The 25,161-nt window shown below is 39.8% G+C and overlaps 2 protein-coding genes across 5 annotated transcripts in view; one reads left to right on the top strand and one right to left on the bottom strand.

Moving 5' to 3' along the window:
• Positions 1-990: 990 nt before the first annotated feature.
• Positions 991-17,164, top strand: LOC117405906 (basic helix-loop-helix domain-containing protein USF3). Of its 4 annotated transcripts, none has more exons than XM_034009409.3 (7): positions 991-1,144; positions 3,756-3,862; positions 4,775-4,848; positions 5,969-5,997; positions 6,248-6,330; positions 7,326-7,422; positions 7,736-17,164. In XM_034009409.3, the coding sequence occupies exons 3-7, from the start codon at positions 4,793-4,795 to the stop codon at positions 14,251-14,253; spliced, it is 6,783 nt and encodes a 2,260-aa protein (XP_033865300.3). In that variant the 5' UTR covers positions 991-1,144; positions 3,756-3,862; positions 4,775-4,792; the 3' UTR covers positions 14,254-17,164. The 4 variants fall into 4 exon arrangements, with proteins under 4 accessions (XP_033865300.3, XP_058884390.1, XP_058884389.1 ...); XM_059028407.1 differs by lacking the exon at positions 991-1,144 and adding an exon at positions 1,161-1,275; XM_059028406.1 differs by lacking the exon at positions 991-1,144 and adding an exon at positions 1,161-1,281.
• A 2,456-nt stretch (positions 17,165-19,620) lies between these two features.
• LOC117405703 (brother of CDO) overlaps positions 19,621-25,161 on the bottom strand; it is a 39,045-nt gene continuing 33,504 nt past the window's right edge. The window contains exons 14-19 of the mRNA XM_059028405.1: positions 24,666-24,788; positions 24,359-24,547; positions 23,636-23,850; positions 22,870-22,949; positions 22,443-22,606; positions 19,621-21,933 (exon numbers count right to left, since the gene is read on the bottom strand). Of these exons, the coding sequence (XP_058884388.1) occupies positions 21,740-21,933; positions 22,443-22,606; positions 22,870-22,949; positions 23,636-23,850; positions 24,359-24,547; positions 24,666-24,788 (965 nt within the window). The 3' untranslated portion in view covers positions 19,621-21,739. The remainder of the gene's footprint in view (positions 21,934-22,442; positions 22,607-22,869; positions 22,950-23,635; positions 23,851-24,358; positions 24,548-24,665; positions 24,789-25,161) is intronic.

The raw sequence follows: 25,161 nt of genomic DNA, 5'->3' as shown, positions 1-25,161 counted from the left end.
GTCACAGTTATTCAAGTGGTTCCTACATTCTACCCCTGGAGGCTTTCCATTTTAAACACTGGGCAGGATAGTACTTTTAAACTTAAACGAATGTCCCGGCAGACTTTTTTTCTGAAGTATTACTCCAGAGTAATTTACTGTGATGTTTCTATGCTGTTTGTTCGCACGTGGAAACACTGCAACAGCTGGTGGTGTACATGCATTTTTTTTAATTCATTACAGCACTTCACCAGTCAACACTAAGGCAATCTTAATCTAACAAGAATGCTCTGATCACATGTAAGTACACATGATTAGCGGGAGCGAGTGGTTTAGCTCGAATTAGCTACTTGACAGGATTCACAAAATAGACACAATGCCACATTTAGAAAATTGAGCCATTTTACAAGACACAACGAGAGCTGTGAATACAGTAAACTCGTTCTATTAAGGCCAGTCAAGGGACCAACAATATGTGACCTTAATACCTTACTATGAAGGCACATAGAATTTCTTTGAACAGATAAATACCAAAGTCCTTAGATTAGCCAGTGTATTTTATACATTGTATTGATAGATTGCATTATTGCATATTTACAAGGGCCCAGTTGCAACATTTGGACAATGTTGGCACTGTGCGCTATACAAAAATACTATAAAAATGACTATAAAATGGTTACAAACCAATGTGAACCATTTTAATGGTCCAGCTGTTTTGGTTTATCAACAGTAACAGTAAAGCCAAATGTGTCGAATTTGCGTATATTATTTTGTACTTTCCCCTTTAAGACAATAATCCCCTCTTTCCGCCTAACCCTTGCCAATCATTCCGTCAATAACACCCGTAAACCTCAACTCATCTTGCTTAAAATCGAATTAACCCTCCCCTTCTATGCTTTGATTTGCCAATATAATGCAATGCAACTTATTGACTGGCTGTAACTGATGTCAATCACAGCCAAGCCTTTTTTTCTTTGCTCTTTGGTACACACAACACTAGGTACGCCTCCATTTGAATCTCATTGGATATTTACTATTTTTTGGAATTCTGATTGGGTGAAGTTGCTGTATGTCCTACTATCCGGGTTAGGTTGTGACAAGAGTTGGTTTCCCAGGAAAACTAAAGTTTTGGTAGAGACGTGCAAAGAAGATGGAGAAGGAATCGGTTAGTGTTGTTTATATTTAGTTTTCATTTATATATTTTTTTATACTGAGATGACCACCCTTTCAACGGGTTGAATTGTTCCGCGTTATCTTGTAATATCGCTACAATGCTGGCAGGCGTCTATGCTCCCAGTGAGTGTATGTCGTGTTGTTATTATAGCATGTTTTTTGTTTTTGTCACTAATGTTTTTGCAGTTCTCCATTCCTCATTAAAACACTATCAATTCTGGGAAATGTACAAATATTGTTCAATGGATGACAGGTACCTGTATTCTGCATATTGCAAAGAGCGTGTTTTACAGAGTATTCTTTACAAGGGTTGTCATCATTTTCATCATATGATCTAATCTTTGCAATTAATTGTTAACCGACAGTGACAATATTTGTAACATATATTATTCTGTTCTAGTTCGATGTGTAGGGGACTATCAATGCCCCATGTTGTCTTGTTTATTTTACGCGTACTACTGCATATACTGTTGGTGTCAGTACACTGTTAGCTTACCTAGTTTAAAAAAAACAAAACATACATTACAAATTTGTTCGCAAGTTTGGTTACAGTTGCTTCTTCAAAGTAAACCTTCACCGACTTTGGTCATCATGGTCTTATTTGCAATGGGATGGAAGATCGTGAACATCGCACACACGTTTTGCTTTAAATGCTCACCCGATGGACCATGCTGCAGATACTCTCTATGGTCAATATAATGACTTTCTTTTAAGTTATCCTTCGGTTGGCAAGGTGTGAATGCTTTTGGTTTTTGAAATGTCTGAATTGGTGTTACTTACTATGTTTATTCTCTCACCAGTTTTAAGATAGTTTTTACGCCAGTGAAAGCAAAAGCCATGTTTTGGACACACAGTTCATCTGCAACAGACCTAGTGGCATGTGTTTGTGACAGTACAGTAATTGGTGGATGCCTCTGCTGAGCAGATAACCACAGCTCTAATACACTAAAGTTCACCCTATTTTTGCAAATTTATACCTAGTTCCAACCTAACATCCAGGGAACCGCTTTGCACATTACTAAATTAGCATATTTATAAACAAAGAACACATGAACAACTAATGACAATTAACTGAGAGAATTCACAAACACTGTTAGTCATCAAGTGGCCAAGCACTTTTTTAAGTGGCCCAGAGATTTACTGGGATGAAAAACTGTATCTGTGACTGATCATTTTACCTTTGTGCAGCATTTTCTGTCAATGCTGCTGCTATGAGTTGTCCAGATTGTATGCCGTAACACCGGTGGACCGGCATGTATGTAAAATATGGAAGGTTCTTTTCAATTTTCACTCCCACTTCCCACCCCAAGAAGTGAGAATCCAGGGATGAAGATTGTTTTCCATAAAGTAACGTCTGCCTCGTAAGTAAATATCCTCTGGTCACATTTCCAGATGCAGAATTTCTGGGTGGTTTGTTGGAAAGTATATAGATATGTGCCAGCAGTGCAATGAACAACTTCCTAAAAAATAACTTTAATTAAATTTTCTTTGTGCCATTATAAACATACATAATTAGTTTCCCGTGTACAACATTTTGTATTCAGTCATCTGTTTTTAAAAGACTAGCCATTTGCAATTCTTGGCAATAGTACGGATGGCATTTTAATTCAATTTATTTAGAATAAAAACAACTTCACTGTACCTTTTTAGACCAAAGTACATGTGGGTATTCTCTAAACCAAACATTATAAATCCAGTGGTCTGAAATTAACTAAATGTTGGTATTAGGGATACAGATTTAGTTAGCACTTATAGTTTAGCCTAGAGACATCTATTATCATTAAACTGCTGATTCTCAAAAACCATGTCAACTTGCAACTTCATTGTGTCGGTGTTGTGGAAACCCCCTTGACCTGTGGCCTAAGGTAGCTGTCATATAAGGGTCATGTGATTTTTTGCTTTCCGGATGATAAAGACTTAAAGAGTCAAGATATTGGCTTCATACTTGGTAGCTGTATTTTAGGATTCTCTTGGTCAAGTGGGTGTGTGACACAAATGGGTGTGTGACAGTTCTTTATAAAGCTGTTTCCGCTGCTTTGTCAAAGCCTCACGTCTCAGAAATCATTTCAGATAGTGACTTCATATTCGCAGGATTTTATAACCCCCTTCCCCCCCCCCCATACTAAATATGCTGGTGTCATGACATTGACCTCCGACCTAGTTAGGCTGTCCTATTCAGGTTGTGTGACTTTTTGTCTCTATGAAGTTTGGTTCGAGGTTGTGTCTATTAGAAATGAGCCATTTCACTCCCACATTGTTTTAACTTCTGGACAAATCAAACCTGGACAAAACAAATGTTTTTCTCATCCATTTAAACCTCATGTTTACAAATAATTAATATGACATACCACTTGGATTATGCTACCAGGGATGGTTTGGTTATGTACGCAAAAATGTATAGAAAATGGAGATAAAAAAAAAAAACTAGACCTGTATGTATGTATGTATGTAAGTATGTATGTGTATATATATCCATGGTAGCATAGTTATTTGGATTAGTACTACCTGATATAGACCATCTATTTTCTTTTCCTTTCTTCAGTACTTTTTATAGTATCAGTCATTTGCTTGGTGTTTTGAATTGAAGGCTTGTTGTTTTGCAGAGTTGGCCCTGAGATACACAATGCTATGAGGACAATGTTTGCTGACCAGCATTGGATCATATGAGGAGTCCTCCAGGTGAAGTGGATACATTCTGCTGTATCTGAAGGTAGGCAAGCTATAAAGTACTGAGCATGTCTGCATGTGGTCGAGTGGCATGCAGTCAAGGCTGGCCAGCAACAGAAATAGCAAACCCAGAGGCGGCAGACTGCAGTTCAGCGCTTTGGCGCACTTTTATTAACAACAAATAAAAGGTTTAAACAAATATCCAAATCCAAAATAAAACAGCACCCAAGCTACAGCTGTGGAGGGCAGAAAGCACAAGCTGCTGCTGCTCTCAGCCCTTCTTCTAAACTAACTGTCTCCCTCCACCCCCAATAAACATTTCTTTGTTCATTTTAAATGGTGTAGTGTCTTCTCCAGGTGGTTAATTGACTGATTGATCAGCCAACCAGGAACTCAGACAATCAACCTCCCCAGAAAGACATCACACCAAACCAATTATATTAACTGTTGCTGTACCCTTGAGCAAGGTACTTTACCTAGGTTGCTCCAGTAAAAACTCAACTGTATAAATGGGTAATTGTATGTAAAAATAATGTGATATCTTGTAACAATTGTAAGTCGCCCTGGATAAGGGCGTCTGCTAAGAAATCAATAATAATAATAATAATAATAATAATAATAATAACTAAAACCATGCGGCTGTGCAAATGGTGGCCATCTTGGCTCCAGGGTGCTCCCCCCACTCTTGAGCCAAGATGGCTGCCAGCCCAGTCACACTGCACTGTTGCTGGAGATCTGTAAGACATCCACCTGAGCATCATCTCAAACACTGAGACTTTTTGAATAGCTTGCTCTGTTTTACTAGCCTTTATACACAGGATTTGTTTTTTTAATTTAAGTCTGTATCAGTTTGGTGAGTTAGGACACCACACCACTTGCTATCTCATTCCCTCTTGTTAAGTTTTGTATCAGTGTTAAATGCTAGTTTCTGAATTGTGTTGTACATTGTTTTCAGACTCCTCTGAGTGTGACAATGCCAGAAATGACAGAGATGACAGAGAATCAGACTCCTTTAGAGAAGCCCCACAGGTGAGTTGTGTTGTTATCAAGGCTGTGAGCACTACATTTTATTTATTTCTTTATTTATTTATGTATTTATTTATTCGTTTTTTAACCAGACCGAGGCCTCTTTTACAAGAGTGTCCTGGCAAGATGACCAGAAACAGCCAGCAGTAATTTTACATCCCTGAAAACAACATCGCTCTAAAAGACAATCTCATCACACATTCAACCTGGAATCACAAACATTTACACTTCAATAATTCTTGTAACCGACTCCTTAAAGTAAATGTAATCTTAGTCATTATTCTTCGATAACTGTTGGCTTCTTTCTTAACTCTAGAAGTCCCTGCCTCCCTGGTTCTGTTTTCTTAAAATCTCTGTCACGATACTTTCTTGATATTGCCAAGAGCTCGGTTTGAATATTGCTTCGGCTATTTTAGACAAACGGCCGGTAAGCATTGCGTTTATGAAGCTTGCTTTGTTTAATTCAAATGCATTTAAAAGCTACAACAACACGCTGCCAATATCTGCAAGCGTACGCTCCATCATACAAACACACTGCACAAAAAAAAGCTTTCTCAACTGGTGTATTGAAACATTACTGCTACACGCAGCTGACTGACACATAAGAACATAAGAAAGTTTACAAACAAGAGGAGGCCATTCGGCCCATCTTGCTCGTTTGGTTGTTAGTAGCTTATTGATCCCAGAATCTCATCAAGCAGCTTCTTGAAGGATCCCAGGGTGTCACGTGCACACAGCCCGCCTCTCTTAAAGGGGAACGCACTTAAAGTCTGATTGCTATAATTCTTTCTGTTTCCATCACGGAAGTTGCATTTGCTGCCAATGCCATTACTCTCGTAGCCTACTTTTTAATATTTATTTATTTATTTAGCAAGGTGGTTAATTGATCAGGGCGGTTATGTGACGGTCGGATATGCGACGTTCCACTGTACTACATTGTATGCACTGTATATTAAAAAAAGTGATTGTAATTGGGGGACCTATTTTGTAAAAAAAAAAATCTGTGTCTTTTTTTTTACCTTAGCTTTACCTTTTTGTATGTTTGTAATGTTTTTTGTTAGAAGTCAGTTATTGACATCATCTTTAGCCAAGAAATACTTTTAATTTTCTTTTTCATTTCTAGGAAGAAAAACAGGGAATCTCACAATGCAGGTGAATATACATAAGCATCTTATTTTTGTTAATGGTTAATAAATTAAGCTTGCCAATGACCCCAATTTGAATGAGGATACAACTACTTAAAATAGTTTCATAGTTGTCAAAACTATCTGTTTGCTTATCATATGTTCAATAAAACAATTGTTCTCATAAGGGTACATAACTTAATATTGTTGCCAGAACTTGCTTAACTATTTTGGTTTTAATTTCAAAATTGAAATTTCCTTTATCTTCTTATCCACAGTTGAGAGACATCGGAAAAAAAAGATAAATTCGGGAATCAACAAAATAGGAGAGCTCATTCCCTGTTCACCAGCTTTGAAACAGGTGCATCATTCAATCATTCAGTCAACTGATCAGTTTATTGCCTTTGTTGTATCTCGGCAGAAGACAAGCTGTTCAGGTTTATTGCAGTGTGATCTGCTATCAGACATCCTACAAAACGGTTGCTTGTGGACTGGGTTGGAGTCAATTCCAGTTTTTCAATTCCAATTCCTTTTTAAAATCAATTCCCAATTCCAATTCCCTTTTAATCAGTTCTAGCACATCACTGTTCTGTTAAAATGAGCTTTCCACAGTGACAACAAATTACTTACATTGAAGTAACTGATAGTCAATTAAATTGGCTTCAAAGGAAATGAAAATTCAAAGGAATTGGAATTGGAATTGGGAATTTACTTTAAAGGAATTGGAATATAGTTATAGTTAGAATTGCTTTCTGATATAGGCCTGATCTACTATGCTTTTCTGTTCACTGTTTTAATATCTTAAACAATAACCAACATTGGTTGGAGAAAAGTTAAGAAACTACTGCTTGGATATATATCATTTTAGTAACTTAGGCGATGTGTGTTTCTACAGAACATGGATGTAGCGAGGAAAGGAATTGTACTGTTTTTTTAAACTAAATTATAAAGGGTATAGCCAAAATATTTGTCTACTAGTATAGTTGGGTTTGGCTTTGCTGCCCAGAACACAAGCTAAAACCGCTGATAACAATGAATCAAATTTAAACTGCATCCACTTTAAATGGAAAAACCTATTGATCATGTGCTGGTCAGTCACTGAGTTCACTCAGCTACATCAAATTTCAAAATCATACATGTGAAATGTATATTGTGACATGCTAAAATACTAACAAAATGTGTCTTCTTGCAAAAGAAACATGTAAAAGTGCACTGTGCATTTTTCTGTTTCCTCTGATGCCAAAGCTACATATGTGTAAAGGTATCTGTGCCCTAAAGGCAGAATTTTCCCACAATGCAATTGTATTTGTTAAAAAAGGTAGAATTTGATCATTTTTTTTTCTTTCTTCTTTATAGAGCAAGAACATGATTCTGGACCAGGCTTTTAAATATATAGTAGAGTTGAAGAAACAAAACGATGAGCTGCTTCTGAACCGGGGCGACAAGGAACAGGGTAAGGATTCGCTGTCATAGCTCTGCTGCATACATTAGCTTTGAACACATTCTGAAACTTTTGTTGTTTGTGGTCAACAAAAAGTTTTACTGTGATTTTTGTTTAAAACCAGCTGTTGCTCATGTTTAAAAGGTATTTAGACAATTACACATAGTGGTGTGACAAATTTCACATCTGCATGTGGACTAATGGATAACATAAGCATCTTAATCTAAAACTTCTCAGCTTTGGCAAGTAAGGTTGTGTTGTTAGAACTGTTACCAAAACTTTTTTTAAAACTATTAAACTAAATTCACTGTTTTGAATTTTGTAGCTGAAGAGATTAAAAGACTCAGAAAACAACAAGAAGACCTGAGGAAGGAGAATGGCCACTACATTGAACTGTTGAAGGCTAATGGCATCAATTTCCAGGATGACCCCACTGTCCATTGGAGAGGAAACATGAAAAAAGCTAAAGTGGCAATGGTCATTCCTACCCACCAGGTTCAGAAGGGAATCATTGTTTTCTCAAACTGCAACAAAGTCAATCCCAGCTGTCCAGAAGCTGTAGTCCAGAATGTGGTGGTGAATGCTGGGCCGAGTTTACAGGAGCAGACTGCTGATCCTGTGACTATACAGAATTTGTGTAATGTGACTGTCCCTGAACTCTGCTGGAAAGGGCCCCAGCTGCAGGACATTGCACCTACAACATGTGCAAAACAGCAGGCTCAGCCAAACCTTCCTACCACCCTTTCTACGACTAAAAACACCATTGCCAACTATTCATCTGCCAGAACGGTGCACAACACTCAAAGTTTGCCTGTTTCCATTTCCCAGAATGACCTTCCTGACTGTTTCACAACTAGTAGTGATGTGCAAGCTCAAACAGCACTTTCAGCTGCCAGCAGCAAACCACAGACTGCAAACTCGGCACAGACCATTCCAGCAAATGTTACCACCTCAAATCTTTTACATCTACAGCCATTGCATTTACAGCAGATTAAATCAAATTCGGTTTTCCAGGAGCCAGCGTTGCAGGCTTCATTACAAGCCTCTCCCCAGAGAACCTTGATTTCTGAAAAGCTTTCCACAATTGCCCTCAATAAGAGCACATCTGTAGCAAATCATAGCATGCCACCAACAGCCACAGCTCAAGTTTTGACTTCTATCAATACTTTACCGTGTTTAGATAATACCTGCGCTTTCCCATGTTCTTCTTCCAGTATTAGCAATGATATAAACAGTGTGAACACTTTTACCAGGATAACTTCTGGTAACACCCAGACCACATGGACTACACTACAGCTTGCTGGAAACACTGTGCAGCCTTTGAACCAAATGCCTTCTGGTATTATGCCCGCTTCGATGAATGAAACCCTCACAAATGCATCATTAGACAGCGGGATTCTTAATGGGTGCAACATAGTCGCTCCAGTTGGCTTTAAAGGGACTTCTTTGTGTCCTGCAGGTAGTCAGCAAGTACATTCACAAATAGCTGCAGTTTCCTTGCCCTCTCTCCACTCTGTTCCTATACAGCCAGTGTTAGCACAGCCCCAGATCGCTATTCAGCCACAACCTAATGTCCTCCCATTGCTACAAGCGATGCAGGTTATCCAGATGACTAACCCTGCTGGTGCAACCGTCCCTCAAGCTGGTGCTAATCCAAACGTTGTCATCCTACAACCAGCGAACACTGGCCCAACACCAGCTGTGGTTAGGGAGGGCATAGCCAATCAAACTCCATGTCAGCAAATAGTAATCATTCAAGCAGCCAATCAGAATGCTGTACTTCAGAATCAACAAACAACTGTTGCACCATCTGCTCTCCCAGTAGCCAATCATGTTGTTACTTCCAGCTGCCCAGTTCAGACCCCAAGTCTCCAAACTGTGGGTGGCAAACACCTGGTGCATATTCTGCCTAGACCACTTGCTGCCTCTGACAGTCAACAGCAAGCTCAGACCATTTCAGTGAATGGTCAGATCTTTGCATTGCAGCCAGTAAAGCCTTCCCGTGGAGTGTGCAACCAGAACCCCATGCAAATTGTCCAGCCCACAACCTGTGAAGACCCAACAACAAATGTAGCCCTTAACACTTTAGGCGCTCTCTCTAACCTGAATCAGAGTATCTCGCAGATGGCTGGCCAGAGTCGTGTGCCACTCTCTGTGGGTCAGACTTCTACCCAAGGAGCATCATCTACTAGCAGCCAGATAAACAACCCCACATCCAACATCAGTGTTTCAGCCTCGAGTACAAGCACACCCAGCAACTCAGCCTTGTCTGTCTGCTCGATATCAAAAAACATATGCAGCAGCAGTGCAGTGAAAATGTTAAAGAAACCCAGCACACCTGCAGGTTCCAAACCTAAAAGGACTTCTTCGAAGAAATCAAAATCCGCCAAACAACGGTCTTCACCTCTAAAGGCATCTAAACCTACATGCAGCCAGCCGTCAAATGTTGATGTGCAACCACAACTTCCAAGTAAGGAGACTCTGTTTGTATCGGAGCACTTAACAGCTGCATCAAAGTCAACTTCCAATACACCAGTAACATCCTCTTCTCCACTTGTAGTGTCTTCTGGATTATCCCAGTCTGCTCCTAGTAAGGAATATGTTGCAAAGGAGCCAGTAGCAACTACTGCATCATCCTGTTCTGCGCCTGCTGAATCTGTCACAGTACAACAGCCAGGCTTAATTACCCCAGCATTGTGTGTAGAAGAAACAGCATTGACCCTGCCACAAACAACTTTTCAAGACAGCCAGACAACAAATGTGTCCTCCACCAACACTTCCTCATCGGAATCTTTGTCATGCATAATGACCAATATTTCTGAACTGTCTGCTCAAATCTCAATGTCTTGCCTTAATACTCTTCCGCTACAATCTATAGGATGTGAAACCGGTATAATGGAGTCCCAAAATAAGTTACTTTCCTGCAGCAGATCTGGAACTTCTGCAACATCTGTCAGTTTTCCAGAGCCTAAGATTCAAAGACCAGACCAGTCTACTATAACATCATCATCATCTTCCATAGCCGAGGCCAGATCCATTGCAGCAGAACCTAAGCAGACAACAGCTCATTCAGAAATTAATAAAGATAAAATATCATCACACCAATTTACCTCTCAAGGTGATGCAAACACTAGCTTCTCTCACTCGAAGGAGCCACCATCTAGTGACTTAACTGATAAAGAAGATCATAACCGAGATATTTTGTTGGTCAACAACAAGGAAAATGCCCCACAGCAGCAGGCTTGTGTATTAGATCACGAGGGTGTAGGCAGTTCCTTGCTTTCCAATAGGCAGTCAGACTCTCCAGTGTCCACCAGCTCTGGCAGCAGCCGGGGATTCTCTGTGGCATCCATGCTCCCCAATGCCAATCGAGAAGATGTCCCTTGCGTTGGCACGTCAGGAAACTCGTACAACAGTTTCAGTTTCTCAGAGCAAGCGGATATCTTGGCTCTTGCAGCCACAGCCATTTTTGACCAAGAAAGCCAAAACAAGAAAGGTGTAACCAGTGGCTCTGAAGTACCCATACATAGACAAGTTTCTGTTAACCAGCAGCCTCCGTCCGTCAACAAAGAGAAGAATGGCAGCCAACAGCCTAAAAAAATTCAGGAGATAAAGGAAAGTATTTCAAAACACACAGAAGTCCAACCAGTAAAGTTACCCTCCCAAGTTCAGCTAAACAGTGAAAGACCAAAAACGGTTAGCAGCAGTTCTGCTGGTACAAATCTACCCGTGTTAATTTCAGCCTCCCAGTCGTCAGCCTCAGCAGGCTGTCTGAGTGTTAATAACTTAATACGACAGAACACTGTTAGCCAACCTTACGTCTGTTCTAACCTGAATCCTCCAGACAACCCTCCAGTTTCAGTGAACATGCCAAGATCGTCTTCCAGTTCTTTCACGACTCACTGTAGTGGACCGACACAAATGTTGGAATACACTCACAAGAATGTTGCCATGAGAAGCCAGGTTGTTCACGATTTACACATGAAGCAGAACAGCGAGCATCACAAGGATGCTTCCAAGCGTGCTTCTCAAGAGGACCTCCTCCTTCCAACAAACAAGCGACAGAAGCAGTGCCACAGCACCAGTTTAACAAGGCTTGAGGTCAAGTCTGCATTGGGCAGAGCCCTGGAAAATGTACCGGAACATCCTCAAATTATGGTTAGCCAACTTCCTTCTAGTTCCACAAGCTCAGTCATCTCAAGTAACAACAACCAGGGTCATGATGGTCTCAGCACCTTGTTTTCAACAAACAGTTTCATGCATTCAGTTCTGAGGCAATCCGAGATACAATGTGCACCCCAACCTGCAGTTCAGGAGAAACAACAAGGTCAGCAAAGTGGACAGCATTTACAGCAGCATCCCCACCATGCTGCTTCCCAAGCAGCGCTTCACCTTCACAGCAACAATCTGTATCTCAAACAGCAGCAACAGCAGCAGCAGCAGCAGCAGCAACAACAACAACAGCAAGAACAGCAGCTTCAGGGACAAATAAGAGAAAGGCATCATTTATATCAGCTACAGCACCACCTTACTCAATCAGAGAGTCAGCCAGTCTCCCAGCAGCACCATAACGTCCACCAGCAGAGGACTATGCAGCAAGAAGTCAATATGCAGAAGAAGAGAGGTCTTATACGAGGAGCACAGGTTGGACCCCAGATGTCTTTACAGCAGAAGCAGCACCACAATGGTGGTGGGGATCAGAATATACAGCAGAAAGGTGGACCGCCACATTCTCATCACCAGCACCTTCAACAGCAGATACAGCAACAGCATTTTGGAGGGCCACATCCAGAGAAAGGGTGTGAGAACCCATCCACAAGCAGGAGTCACCATGCCGGGCATCCCCAAGGCCATCTCAGTCAAGAAATCCTGCATCAGCAGCATCAACAGCAGCAACAACAGCACCAACAACAGCAAGAGGGCAGCAACAGCCGGCAACAAGGAGTTCAGGTTGATCATGTTTTAGGGCAGAATCAAATGCAGATGCTTATGACTTCCAGGACTTTAGAGCAACAGATGAATTCACAGCCAAGCATTGTATCCCGACCTTCTGATATAACATGTACTCCAACCAGGCAGGAAAGGAACAGGATTTCTAATTATTCTGCTGAAGCTCTCATTGGGAAATCCACTTCCACTACAGAGCAAAGAATGGGTATGTCCATCCAAGGGCCCCGAGTGAATCAAGAGCAGTCTGATATGAGGTCATACCTTGATGTTTCAAGGAGCAAAGGTATAGTGCACAACATACAAGGCAGGATCTCGGTAGAACACCCTGTAGTTTCTGATGTTCAGCGGGTTTCAGAGTGTCCCCCGTTTAAGACAACTGGGGGAAACCAGCATCATTTTGAAGTGCAGGCTTCCCGAAACAGCGACATGGCAGCTAAAGTGGTGCCATCACACAGAGGAATGCAGTCGCAAGGTTTTAGGATAGGACAAGCCCCATCCATTGACAGGCAACAAAGAGGATCTTACCAGCCAGCTCAAGCAGGGGGTGGTATTCCACCTAGAGAGAATGAGAACTCCTGCCATCAAAGCTTCATGCAGAGCCTGCTGGCTCCTCACCTTGGGGAACCTATTAGTGCAAACCAGAGGATTTCTGATCACCAGAGGAATGCTCAGTGCTGTCCACCGGTCAGTATGGAATATAATTGTCCTCCAATCAGGGAGAGTGTCCACGTAAGGAGAGAGAGTGAGGCTTCGAACCGGGAAAGCTGCAACATGCCCTTAGGCGTGATTAGCTCAAGAAACAACTCTGTAAACATTTCCTTCTCCAGCTCCTCTACAGCCGGGGACATCCAGAACAAAAACACAAGTCCTGTTGTTGCTGCACAAAAGCCCAACTCTATGAGGATAAATGATAGTCAAGGAAATAAGAGTCACTTGAATCAACAGGTTACCACCAACATGCATGGAACTGGTGTCAGGCCAGTCCTTCCTCATACTGTGGTCTCCCATGGCAGCTCTGAACAAAGCCGTTCCACAGTTCGCTCTCTAAACACATCTGCAAGCCACCGCTCTAGGCACCCAGCACAGGACGCCCAGAGCTCGAAAATACGTCCCTCTGAAAGAACTGGGTCTGGAAACCGAAGGCAAGGCAACACCTTTGACCCGAACACCCATATTCCTCTAACCTCAAACAGTGGTATGATTCGCCAGCAGATTGCTGCTGAGAGACGTGGAAGCATTGTGCGCTTTATGGCCGACAGTCCACAAGTCTCAGCTGACAACCTAGCCACAGACCAGCATGCCTTATCACAGAACTTTGGCTTCTCATTTATTCCTGACAGTGGCATGAATCCTCCCATAAATTCTAATGCTTCCTTTATCCCTCCAGTTACCCAACCCAGTGCTACACGAACACCAGCTATCATACCAGTGGAGCCACAGAATACCCTGCCATCTTTCTACCCTTCATACTCCACTGCTGCCCACCCAAGCCTGTCTAACGATATCTCCATACAATATTTCTCCAATCAGATGTTCACCAGCCCCAGCACAGAGAAGGCTAACAGTGGGGGTCTGAACAACCGCTTTGGATCCATTCTGTCTCCTCCCCGGCCAGTAGGTTTTGGACAGCCAAGCTTTCCTCTGCTTCCAGACATGTCCTCGATGGCGATGGCCAACACCTCGGGCATCACTCCTCACCTCTCCAACTTTAACCTAACCTCTTTGTTTCCCGAAATCGCTACTGCGCTGCCTCCTGACGGCTCAGCCATGCCCATGTCTCCCCTGCTGTCCTTGACCAACACTACCACCTCTGACACCACCAAGCAGCCTTCCAACAGACCAGCGCACAACATAAGCCATATTCTAGGGCATGATGGTAGTTCAGCTGTTTGAAAGATACGCCATCTGTAAGCCTAGTCCTGGCAATGTCTTAAACAGTAAGTAGCGGTGTTCCGAAAAAAATAGCTTTCCACGTCCCCACGTGTTGCTACAACTGTTTAAATAACGTACCTGTCATTTTTCTTTTCATTGTTAACATGCTGACAACTTTTTACAATTACATCTTTGAAGTCTTTTTCAAAGCTCTTTTCAAAATGTCTGCTCTAGTGCACTGATCGTGTAAGGACTGTTGCCCACATTGTTAAACAGGTAACACAGCAATAAGATCCATGATGTACGGAACAGAAAAGCCAGAGCACTTTTTTTTTTTTTTTATTGCAGTACATTTTAATTTATCACGCACATTGCACTAGATGTGTTAAGTTTTTGCAGCAGTGATAAGTTTGCACCATATTTTACACTTTGACAGAGTGGAATGATGGTAGCATTATACCATAATCTTTGATGCAGTAAATCATTGGTACTCGCTTGTGGCTTTTCAAACCAGGTAATTGAAACTAGTGCAAAAAATAATATTGTGGTTAAATTCTCTTCAGTTTTAAGTTGCTGTTTGAATTATAATGGTGCTAATCAACCCTAGTCACAACACATTTAACATAGTCTTTTATGTTTTTTTTTAAAGCCTATATAAAGTCATGCATTTAAATTTAAATTAGTTTTTAGTGTTAAAAAGTTATATTATCAGTGATAACAAACTAGTTCACCTAAATTAAACTCCTATTATTTTTTTATATAATTAAAGCTGTCCTAATGTGTTTATTTCTCTGTTTCATTAATGCCATGAAAATGGACATCAGTGTTGGTTCTCAGACCTCATGAATGGTTTGCTACAGTACTGCAATCTAGCTGGTCTGTTTTATCATTTGTGCTTTAGCCAGAAGATGGGGCTAGATAGTCTGTAATATTGTGAACCAAAAGGTACCTTCTTAACTTTATTGTGTTAGTTTAAAACAAGTCTTACTATTTTTACTTTAGGTATAATTTAACAAAACAATTGTAGTTTTACTGTTGACACCAGTGATTAATGCAAGTGTGTAGTCGCCTTATATTAGGTAAACCACAGTTTAAAAAAAAAAAAAAAACACCATTCCTTTAAGATGGCCTGTTTAGGATGTGGATTCTGGCAGGGTATGTTACTTTCCCTTTGAAATGGCAGCTGAGCCAAACTGATTCCAACAGCTGGTGTTTATAAGATCATTGTATATTTGTGTCCCCTCTAAGGTGTGAATGGAAAGATAGATGGAGGCTGTTTTGTTTTTTGAAGTATGAGGCATGTCTGCATTTTCAGTAATGTTTGAATGACTCGGTTGTCAGTTGTGTGTCACTGTAGGGTATTGTATAATTTATACACGGCTACAGGGATTACATTAACGATGTCTAAATTCCTGCCTCAGTTTGGCATCCTGAACAGCTCTTCCTGGTGTAGAAATTGTGTTTGCTGTACAGGGAAGTTGGCAAGACACCACCTGCTCCCAAGTTTTTTATATTAAAAGCATGTTCCTGTATCTTCTACATTTTTTTAAGTCATTATTTTCATTGCGTGCTTTGAAAATTGGAGCGCCTGATTTTCCAGTGTAGAAAGAAAAACTGTTTTCTTGGCTTGCTGTGTAAAAAGCAAAACAAAGCACAAGGAGTGACAGGTTTATACACTGCTCGCTGACTTCCCTCAGCACTGCTAATTTGTAAAATTATGTAGAAAAGCAACTTGTGATAAAGAAGATTTTGTGCTTGTGTTGCCTTTTAAAGCTGCCCCTACATGGGTTCAAAGTTCTGTCAGCAGCTTTTATTAATGTTCAGACCTGTCTACTGCCTTTGTTCCTCAGCTAAAGTTGGCACCGGTATTTCTACAGGATGTATACAGTACATGCTGCAGAACGCTTCAATGTAAAGAAGGTGGTGTTGCGTTATCAGAGTGCAGGTAATAGACAAGGCCTCGCTCTGGTTCCTGAGACTTGGCTTTTAAAGCAAGTTACTTTCAAATTGATTTTATAATGTCCTAGCTCACAAGTAATAGTACGTTATTTGGGGGCAGCAAATTCACATGGCTTAAATATTATAGTGGAAGCTGAATAGTGTATAAATGTTGAATTTCCTATTATTTCTTATACTGTTAATTTTAGAACAATTAAATGAAATGGTACGTAGCTTAAACTGATTTTCTTTATCTTTTCACCCTTCCCTTAACTTTATCATTCTGTGTGGTTCTGTTGCTGCAACGCTGACATTTTCTCAATATCAAAATCTTTCTGACGTCGTCTATAGAATCAGGTAGATTATAATAGAGAGGAACTCACAACCACCCACAATGATTGTAAAAACCATGAAAGGTAAGAGAAATGGGGGGAAAAGAATCCAATGAAATATGGAGCTACTTATAATAATGTATCACGATGGAATGTGAAAGATAGATTCAACAGCAATTCCATTACCGTGTGCCACCCAATGTGGGAATTCAAGTGGTCGCTAATGGGAATGAATTCGATTTACGTTTCTTCTGAAATACTCTGTTCATGTATTCAATGGTAGTTTGAAATGCTAATGCCTGTAATTAATAATGTTGATGAGAAGCCCAGTGGTTATGGGTAACACATGGTTTACACTCGCTGCTCTGAACAGTGCTGTCATTTTTCTTTAGTTTTTGATCTCGTGTGTGTAAATAAGAACACTAATTGAAAACACCTTGGAAGTCAGGTTATTGATTTATGCAAACAAAATTTGAACATGTTTGATTTGTTATTAAAAACTCACTGAGGAGTTCAGCAACCATCAGGGTGTACAGTGTGAGCTCATTTGTTTGGAATTGTACATACATATTTGTTAAATTTAATAAAAAAAACTTTGTATTGTCTGTAGATATTTGTAAATATATAAAGACTTGATTATTAAAGAGTTTCTATTGAAATAATTTGGTTTTGCTTTTTTTATTCATACCTGTGACAAAAGATGGTTTTCATTTAACAAAACTAATGATTTACCTAAAAAAAATTTTTTTTATTGATTGAAAAAACAAATTGTCCTTGTAATTGTAAAGTTTAAAAAGTGCATCCCTATACCATTCAGATGCATTTAAAAAGAATGACAGAAACAAAAATGTTCACTTTTTACCACCAGAGGGCAGCAGGTGACCATTACAGCGCGTTGCTACAAATTTAGGACAACATAGTAAGCCTTTTAACAAATCTACAAAACATGACATTTTATATATTTATATACAGTAATTAATTATATTGCAGTACCATAAAATAGCAACATGTCAGTGTCACACCAATAAACTCGTATTTGTTTTGACCAAAGCAAACTTGAGACAGTGTTGTGAGATGTATTCTGATGTGTGTATTCTGAGTCATGGATTATTTCAATATTTTGCAAGCACATATAAATAAGAATTTTACAAGGAGATATATAAGTGATAACCTTGTAAGCTATAATATATTATTGTAAGTATGCTATGCTATATATCATATTCAGACTGAAGAAAAAATGCACCCTAGTTACAAGCAACTGGCACTAATAATTGGTTTAATAACATAATTGTTTCATTTAGATATTAAATCAATAACAATATATTATTCTGCTCCCCAGAAAATTTGGGATGGCTCATCACACTTAATTGTTTTCTTTTATTATTATTGTTGTTATTTTATAAACAGAATACTGTACTTTATGACGAGTAACCAGACTAATAGATGGTATAAGCAGTCAGGTCGTCCAGATGTTTCTGAAAAGTAACAAGAGCGCACTGCAACGAAGTTCTGCAAGCGCCTGCTTTGACTGCTTTACAAGCATTGTGCTTCTGGTTATGAAATTGTGTAGCGCAAAACGTCTAACGAATACAAAAATCCAAATGTTGAGCCCCACGTAGTGGTCCAGTTTATTGACAACCCGGTTGATTGACTCCCAGATACCTGTTTCTGTACAAGCAACAACAATATTCTGTTCCTGACCCATTTTTTGGAAGAATGCTGTGCTTAAAAAAGAACTAAGCGACAACCAGCCCACGTTGTTATTCAGATGAATTCATTGCAAGATTGAGCCATTCTGCACAGGCAGGTATCTTCACTCCCCATGTCTCAAGTCTTTTGGTACTAACTGTAAGCGCACTTGCCATGTTTTTATTTTTATTTTCTTTAAAAACATCTTTCACTTTATTCCCAGAGAATAAATGTGGGTTCCACTGGAATAAGCTTGGGATATTTTCCTCTATAAGTAGGACATTCTATGTATTTGACCAGCATCTAAAATAAAATATATATATACATTGTTTTCCATCAAGTCTGCCTTATAGACTTCAGTTCAGTTGGGCCTATTAAGCTTGTTAGAATGCAGTGATTGAGTTTTGGCTTCTCTGTCTAAAGCAGTATTTCCAGACCCTTGTTCCAAGAATCCCGAGTAATTCTTGCACATGAGAATATTTATATACAATCAAGGTTGAATGCTTTTCAGAATGACTCAAATTACACATTGATGGAGTGGAGGTTACTGGATAGTTCTTATTTCTGTTATTTATAAAAAGGTACAGTTTGTAAAATGTGTGAGGTTTTAAAATAAGGAGACCCGAGCCGTTTCTTGGAATTGACCCAGTTTGTTCTCAAAGATCAAGTATCGTCAACACATACCGCTTCAATCCATTCCGGCCCAAATAGTGTCTTATTTTTTTATTTTTTTTATCGAAACAAATGGACTGCTTTATAACGAAGTGAAGAGCTGTCCAAAGAGATTGGATAGCATGGGGTCGTTTTAAAGCTGAAAAAGGGCAGCTGGTAACGTATTCAATGTTTTCCAGTTTGAAGCCATACTGTGGGGTGGGGTGAGAGAATAGATCACAGGTGAAATTTGGTGGTTTCAACCAAGCCTCCAGTGTAGTTATCTCTGCTTGGGAGTGCCAGGAGGGGGCAAGAGCTAGGAGAGGAAAGTGAAGGTACATGATTCCATCACCTTTCATCAGCACTAAAACAAAATCAAATGATTGCAACGTCTTAAATGATTCTCTTTTATTTTTGTGTATGTAGTTTTAAAAAAATCAATCTTAACTGGGTACCAGATATTTTGTTTTCTTCCATTTGAAACCAACATAACTAATAGAATTGTGCAACAGGGAAACCCCCAGCTAGAACCGCTTTAAATGGGGTGTTCTAAAGAGAAAAATATTTTTCAATTAAAAAACAAACTACATTTTACTGGAAGGTTAAGAGAGAACATCTGTAATGGGCTAGAAACACATTCTTAATTTTTCACATTACTTGCCAAAAAAAAAAAAAAATCCAGCAATGAGTGAGCTAACAGGCTGATCCTGCTGGCAAGACATTTATTCAATAAAATACATCACTGGCAAAGCAAAGACAAAAGTACAAACAAAACCTGTTTAATTTGTACTGCTTTATTTACATGCATTACTTGCTTTGACAAAGTATTTGCAAATGCAATTGCTATTGTACATAAGTGCATACAGGCCTAATACATGACAGAACACAATATAACTGATCAGTACAGGAGGTTACACATTACCAGGAGTGGTAAACAGAATTCAGACTACATCCTTCATTTCTGCGCATGCGATACAGCGAAGCAACAATTCCATGTCTAAAGAATTGAGCACTTTTAGCAAGCCGAGAAACCCACAGCATGGGTTCTAGCTTTGAAATAAACTTGCCAAAATATCACCATTCTAGCAGTCCACAGACACGATACACCTTCTGCATGAAAGTTCAGTATTATCAGCAATGGTATGATTTTACAACATAAAGGATGGATTTCTATTCAACATTATTCAGAACTAGCAACCGTAAGAGTTTTAAAAAGTAGTTCACTAACAAAATATTAGCGGACAAGAATATCAATAATGACAGCAATTAAGAATATAGTTTTATATATTTTCTATATATAAAAAAAAAGCCCTGACCATGCAAACCACAAATACAGTGAATACACGCTGACATTAGTAATGTCTGATAATTGAGATGCAACAAGGTCTGAAGGAAAAGTCTGTTTAGGCCCCAGGTTGAACACGCATTGTCTTACAGGGCTGGTTTTAAATAGCTTGAGGTATATCCAAACATGCTGGGGCTTTATTTAGCAGGTAATAGTTGTTTTTGTTGGTACTGGGCTGGCACAGAACAATCCACAGGAAACACAACGACGCAACATAAAAATGCCCATATGTGCACATTACATGGTTAATTAATTATGAAATAAAAATGTAAACACAAATCAGAAATCAAAAAGAATATGGCCCCATGGTGTTCCCCATGTATGGTTCTGTGCCAGTATCAACTCTACGTTGTCTAGCATGCACACGTGGATATACACCAACTACATGTCAGCCCTGTACATATGAATCATTATGTGAATACAGCACGTACAGCAACATTCAAAGAATTTCAGTAATAAGTACACTGCAGTTTATGCACTTACTGGCACTGTACTGTACAAGGGGGAAACATGGTTGGCTTACATAAAAGCCAACCATGTTATATATGCAATGAAATTTGGGTTGATCGATGATACATCACCACAACACAGAAAACAGCGGCCAATCCCCCTTCAGTTGTGTACATGGTCCAGGCGTCAAGGTAATTTCTTAAAACAGAAATTACTCTAAGCGTTGTAGTGGACAATGCGTTGTCCGAGGACCGTAGCATCAATGTTTCATGAGTTCGGTTCAAATAAATCTCAAGTTAAAGAAGATACCAGGCCTGTCAATGGTCTCCTTTTCTTTTTGTTAAGTGTCTGCTTTTTATAGCTCTGATGTTCAAGTCAAAGCCTATGGAAATGTAGCAATGGAGATTTTTCACACTAAAAGTAACCTTGGAACCAGAACAATCAGAAAGGTTAATATTGGATGGTTGTACTGTTTAGTACTCTACAAAATCAGTGTAGTGAAGTAAACACACAATTAAAGTAAACTGTTTACACGCTGACAAATTCAGTCTGCTCAAAACATTTTTTCCAATAGTTTTATAAACTACAGTAACTTATCAAGTTATGTTTTTTATAATTCATAACTGAAGCGTGAAATTTTGGAAATTCTAATGTTTAAAAAAAAAATAGAAAGAACTCCTTTTACAGACAAGCTAAGCTTCTGACATCATTTAGAAAGATTTATCACCTTTCGACATTATTTTGAAAGCAGAAAAGAGAGAATGGGTGTTGCCAATTTTTCTCAAAGGGTAATTAGGGGGAGTCCTAGCCAAATTTAATATGGATATTAAAAGGACTTATTTCTTTAAATATGAACTAGTGAATAACAGCAAAGAAAACAATGACACTACGGTCCTCGGAAGACATATTTTCGTAAAGTGAGACGTATATTTGATCAGTTCCTGTACAGAACAGGGTTCGTTTAACATTTCTGAGATATATACAAATATAAAACTGTATAACAAAACACATACCAATTTATTTACAAATGTATAAATATATAAATATGTTTGTTATACAAAAATAAATACTCCCGCCCTCCCCCAGTCTCTCTGGCAGTCTGTTACTCCTTGTCATTGCTCTGTAGCTGCCCACTCTGCTCCTTGGTGGTGTTGGGTGAAAATATCACTTCTTCCTGGGTTACTTCCGGCCCTGGTGAATCCTGGGGCTGCTGTGTGGAGCAGTTGCTCAGAGACCGGAGTGTTTCAGGACTCTCAACTTCAACTGGAGTTAAAACAGCAACGCACGGAGGAGGGCCTACATACAAAAGAAGAGCTGGATCAAAAATCTTGCTCTCTATATTATACATCGCAGCAGGTTTTGTCATTAAAAGAAATTTATGGTGCCACATTTTCACGAACCTGCAAATACGATTAAAAGAAAATCTTGCCAAGATCTCAGTGTCAGCTGTCAGAGTTTTTAAAACAGATTTTAAAGAGAGACAGCGGTTATTCAATTGATCTAAAAGTGGGGATTACTGTCACTGTTTACATATTAAAAACAGGAACAAGCCTGCCATTTTACTATGAAAAATAAAGAGAGACACATGCTGTTATAGATGCTGGTTTTCACAAACCCGGCTTTTAATGATTTCAATTTTGGTGGTCCTGTTTCGATCAATGTAACAAACCCCTTAGGATCTTTAAAACAGGTCCCTTGGGAGTAACACGGTTAGGAGAATCTTTAAATCTAATGTAGAACTCTGTAGTGCATTTCTGTTTGTAAAAATGTGAAGGAAAAAAAAAATCACCAGGGAGGGTTCTTACCACCATTCATGTTGATCTCCCGTGCACCCTCTATTCTGCAACATGGGGCCTCACTCCCTGTCACATGGCACACACTGCTGGCCTGGTGATTACCAGTGTTGAGAAGCTGGTGGGTGGAGTCGTCTGGGAGAAACGAGTTTTCTTCATGGTCATGCTCGGGCAACCTGGGGTTAAATAAAACACAAAGTACATACTGAGGAAAGATGGCTTGCTACACATCAGCCCTGGTGATTAACCTTCTAGACATGCAGGTAGTAAGAGGTCTTCAGGAGATGTGTAGTCTCCATCCCTTTAAACAAACTAGTCTAATGTTGCTCCCCCCTAACAAACAAAATACATGGCATTGCAAAAATATGTTATTTGAACAAACCAAGTATACATCATAAATTATACAAAGCATTCCACGTTAATGTGAACGTGAACTTACCGTTCAGAATATCGGTACGCTGCGGGTCTGCCATTGCACATCATGTTCTCCTGAAGCAAGCTGTTGCATTCCATTTCACCCTGAAACAGAGGACTAACAATCACTCATTGCCCCCAAAGCTATACTACCCCATTTAAACAGGTACGTTTGGTTTCATGAGTGTGCACTGGCAATACCACTGGGCACATAGCTTTGGCTGTCACAGTCTTAACTTTCAAAGTGGTTTGTTACAAAAAGTTCCAGTTAATTCTGTAAGCATCCGAAAAAAAAAAAAATCTAAAGTCTAAAATACAGTTTAAAAAATGTAGACACTTCTATAGGGATTAGCAGACAGCGGACAACATTCTCTGAAGATTGTTTCAAGACAACCAAGATATTATTAGAGCAGCAGAGAAACTTTTCATATTCACGCATGAGGAGCTTCCCCGATTTCTCAACTGGGACCTGAACTGAAACACAATCCTCAGAGGAGAGCTTTTAACCTGCTGAGCGGTTCTGTACGCTCACTTTGATCTCAAAGCGTTAACGCCATCGTGATAGCTGAAGCATTTCAAACACCATCCCCAACTCCACTGCAGTCTGGACATGTTTTAATGAGATTCCCATAAAAACAGGTGTACAGTAGAGACTGTCATAGCATTGTTACGGTCAGCACTTCCAAGCTTATATTGTGTGAATTCAGATTTAATTCAGGCCTTAATTGATTTGCCAGCCCTCTAATTAGAGAGAACTCATGTACATAAGAAGAAGAAATGCAGCAGTCTACCTGGTGCAGCCCACCAAGGCAGTAGTTCAGGTGTTTTCCAGAGGTAGTGTAGTCGTTCCTGGACAGTGGGTGATGACCCCCATTGAGCGCGATGGTGGCTCTGTCAGCTGCACAGTGCCCATTGGGCACAGCCAACCCCTGGAGAGGCACCATGGTGTACTGGCACGAGGACACTGGCAGGCTGGCAGCCGGGAATGCCAGGTCTGACGTTTGCTCTAGAAGAGGATGAATAATCTTAATTTTGCTAGTCCGCCCAATTTGAATATAGGAGTCATTTTAAATACTACATGAAATAAAAAATAAAACAATTTAATTGAATCATTTACCCATTCTGACGAATTGACTCGGCGCTGTATAATGTACATGAAATAAAATTATTGCTAGAAAACAGGAGACAGTACCATTGGTGTACAATAACAGACAAGTCCCTGAGAAAGTTTCCCAATATCTAAGCTGTCCATTGGGTCCACAGGGTCATCATTGTAAAAGAGGTTTAAATAGACCATATCCATGTAAAGCATTTTAAATACACAGTACAAAACTAATGTATTTATTTATTAATAAGCAATATTTTGGATTGCTTCTCATTTATAGGTGTCAGGGAAGCAAGTAGTTTACCCAGGGAGCTGCAAACAAGGCTTACCTGATTATCTCTCAGTTACTTTGCAGCTACTCTGGTTTCTGTTGCAGGGATCACTGGCTACTTGTAATTCCAATACTCACTCTGTTTGGCCCAGGCCCTCCACAGACAGAATGGGATGAAAGCCACGATGATGAAGACGATGGCACCCAACACCACGCCGACAATGAGGTAGGGAAGATCACTGGAGCGTGCTACTGCTGGCACCTCTCTATGGCCTGCATTAGGATGACGAGACACCGGACGGGCTGTGGTACGTGGGTACCGGCGAGCTAGGGAGATACAAAAAGTTTAGTGCTGGTACTGTGCTGTTATACAATACTACAATCTAAAAACAAACGCAGCAAGTCCAAATTCTTACATTTTTTTCAAAATGAAAAAACTGTTCACCTTTGGTCTCGCAGATCATGACGTTGCTGTACTTGCTTTCCCCGCCCTCATTGAAACACTTCATCTTGATGTCGTAGGAGGTCTCTGGCATGAGGTGGACGATGGAGTGCCAGTGGCGATCACCTTGAATGGGAAACGGAACAAGCAATGTGTTAATATCCTGGACTCGGCACGACACAGAACAGAACTGAACAGTCAGAACCTTTCAGTACAACAAAGAGCTTTAAAAATTGAACCCTGGCAGAGTTTTTAAAATAAAACTGTTATTTATATTTGAACGTATGATCAGCCAAACTACCTCACCCTAATAAAACACATTGCAAATTAAAACACACACACACACACACACACACACACATTAATTAATATGGCAACCCATTTTCTCCCTTTTACAAATAAGTTTACATTTTTAAATTTAAAAACAGGTACAATATACATTTCCACCTGCATTTTCAGGTTTGATACTACAACAAAAACCAATGCATGAATGGCATCA

Source organism: Acipenser ruthenus, chromosome 8, assembly GCF_902713425.1.
Source record: "Acipenser ruthenus chromosome 8, fAciRut3.2 maternal haplotype, whole genome shotgun sequence".
Lineage (NCBI taxonomy): Eukaryota > Metazoa > Chordata > Actinopteri > Acipenseriformes > Acipenseridae > Acipenser > Acipenser ruthenus.
This window is presented reverse-complemented; position numbering and strand designations above follow the sequence as displayed.

Bases quoted from the DNA above. Each gene is read 5' to 3' on its own strand.
- LOC117405906 (XM_034009409.3), top strand. From the start codon at position 4,793: ATGCCAGAAATGACAGAGATGACAGAGAATCAGACTCCTTTAGAGAAG. The intron at 4,849-5,968 runs GTGAGTTGTGTT...TTTCATTTCTAG, and splicing joins CCTTTAGAGAAGCCCCACAG to GAAGAAAAACAGGGAATCTC. The intron at 5,998-6,247 runs GTGAATATACAT...TCTTATCCACAG, and splicing joins CAGGGAATCTCACAATGCAG to TTGAGAGACATCGGAAAAAA.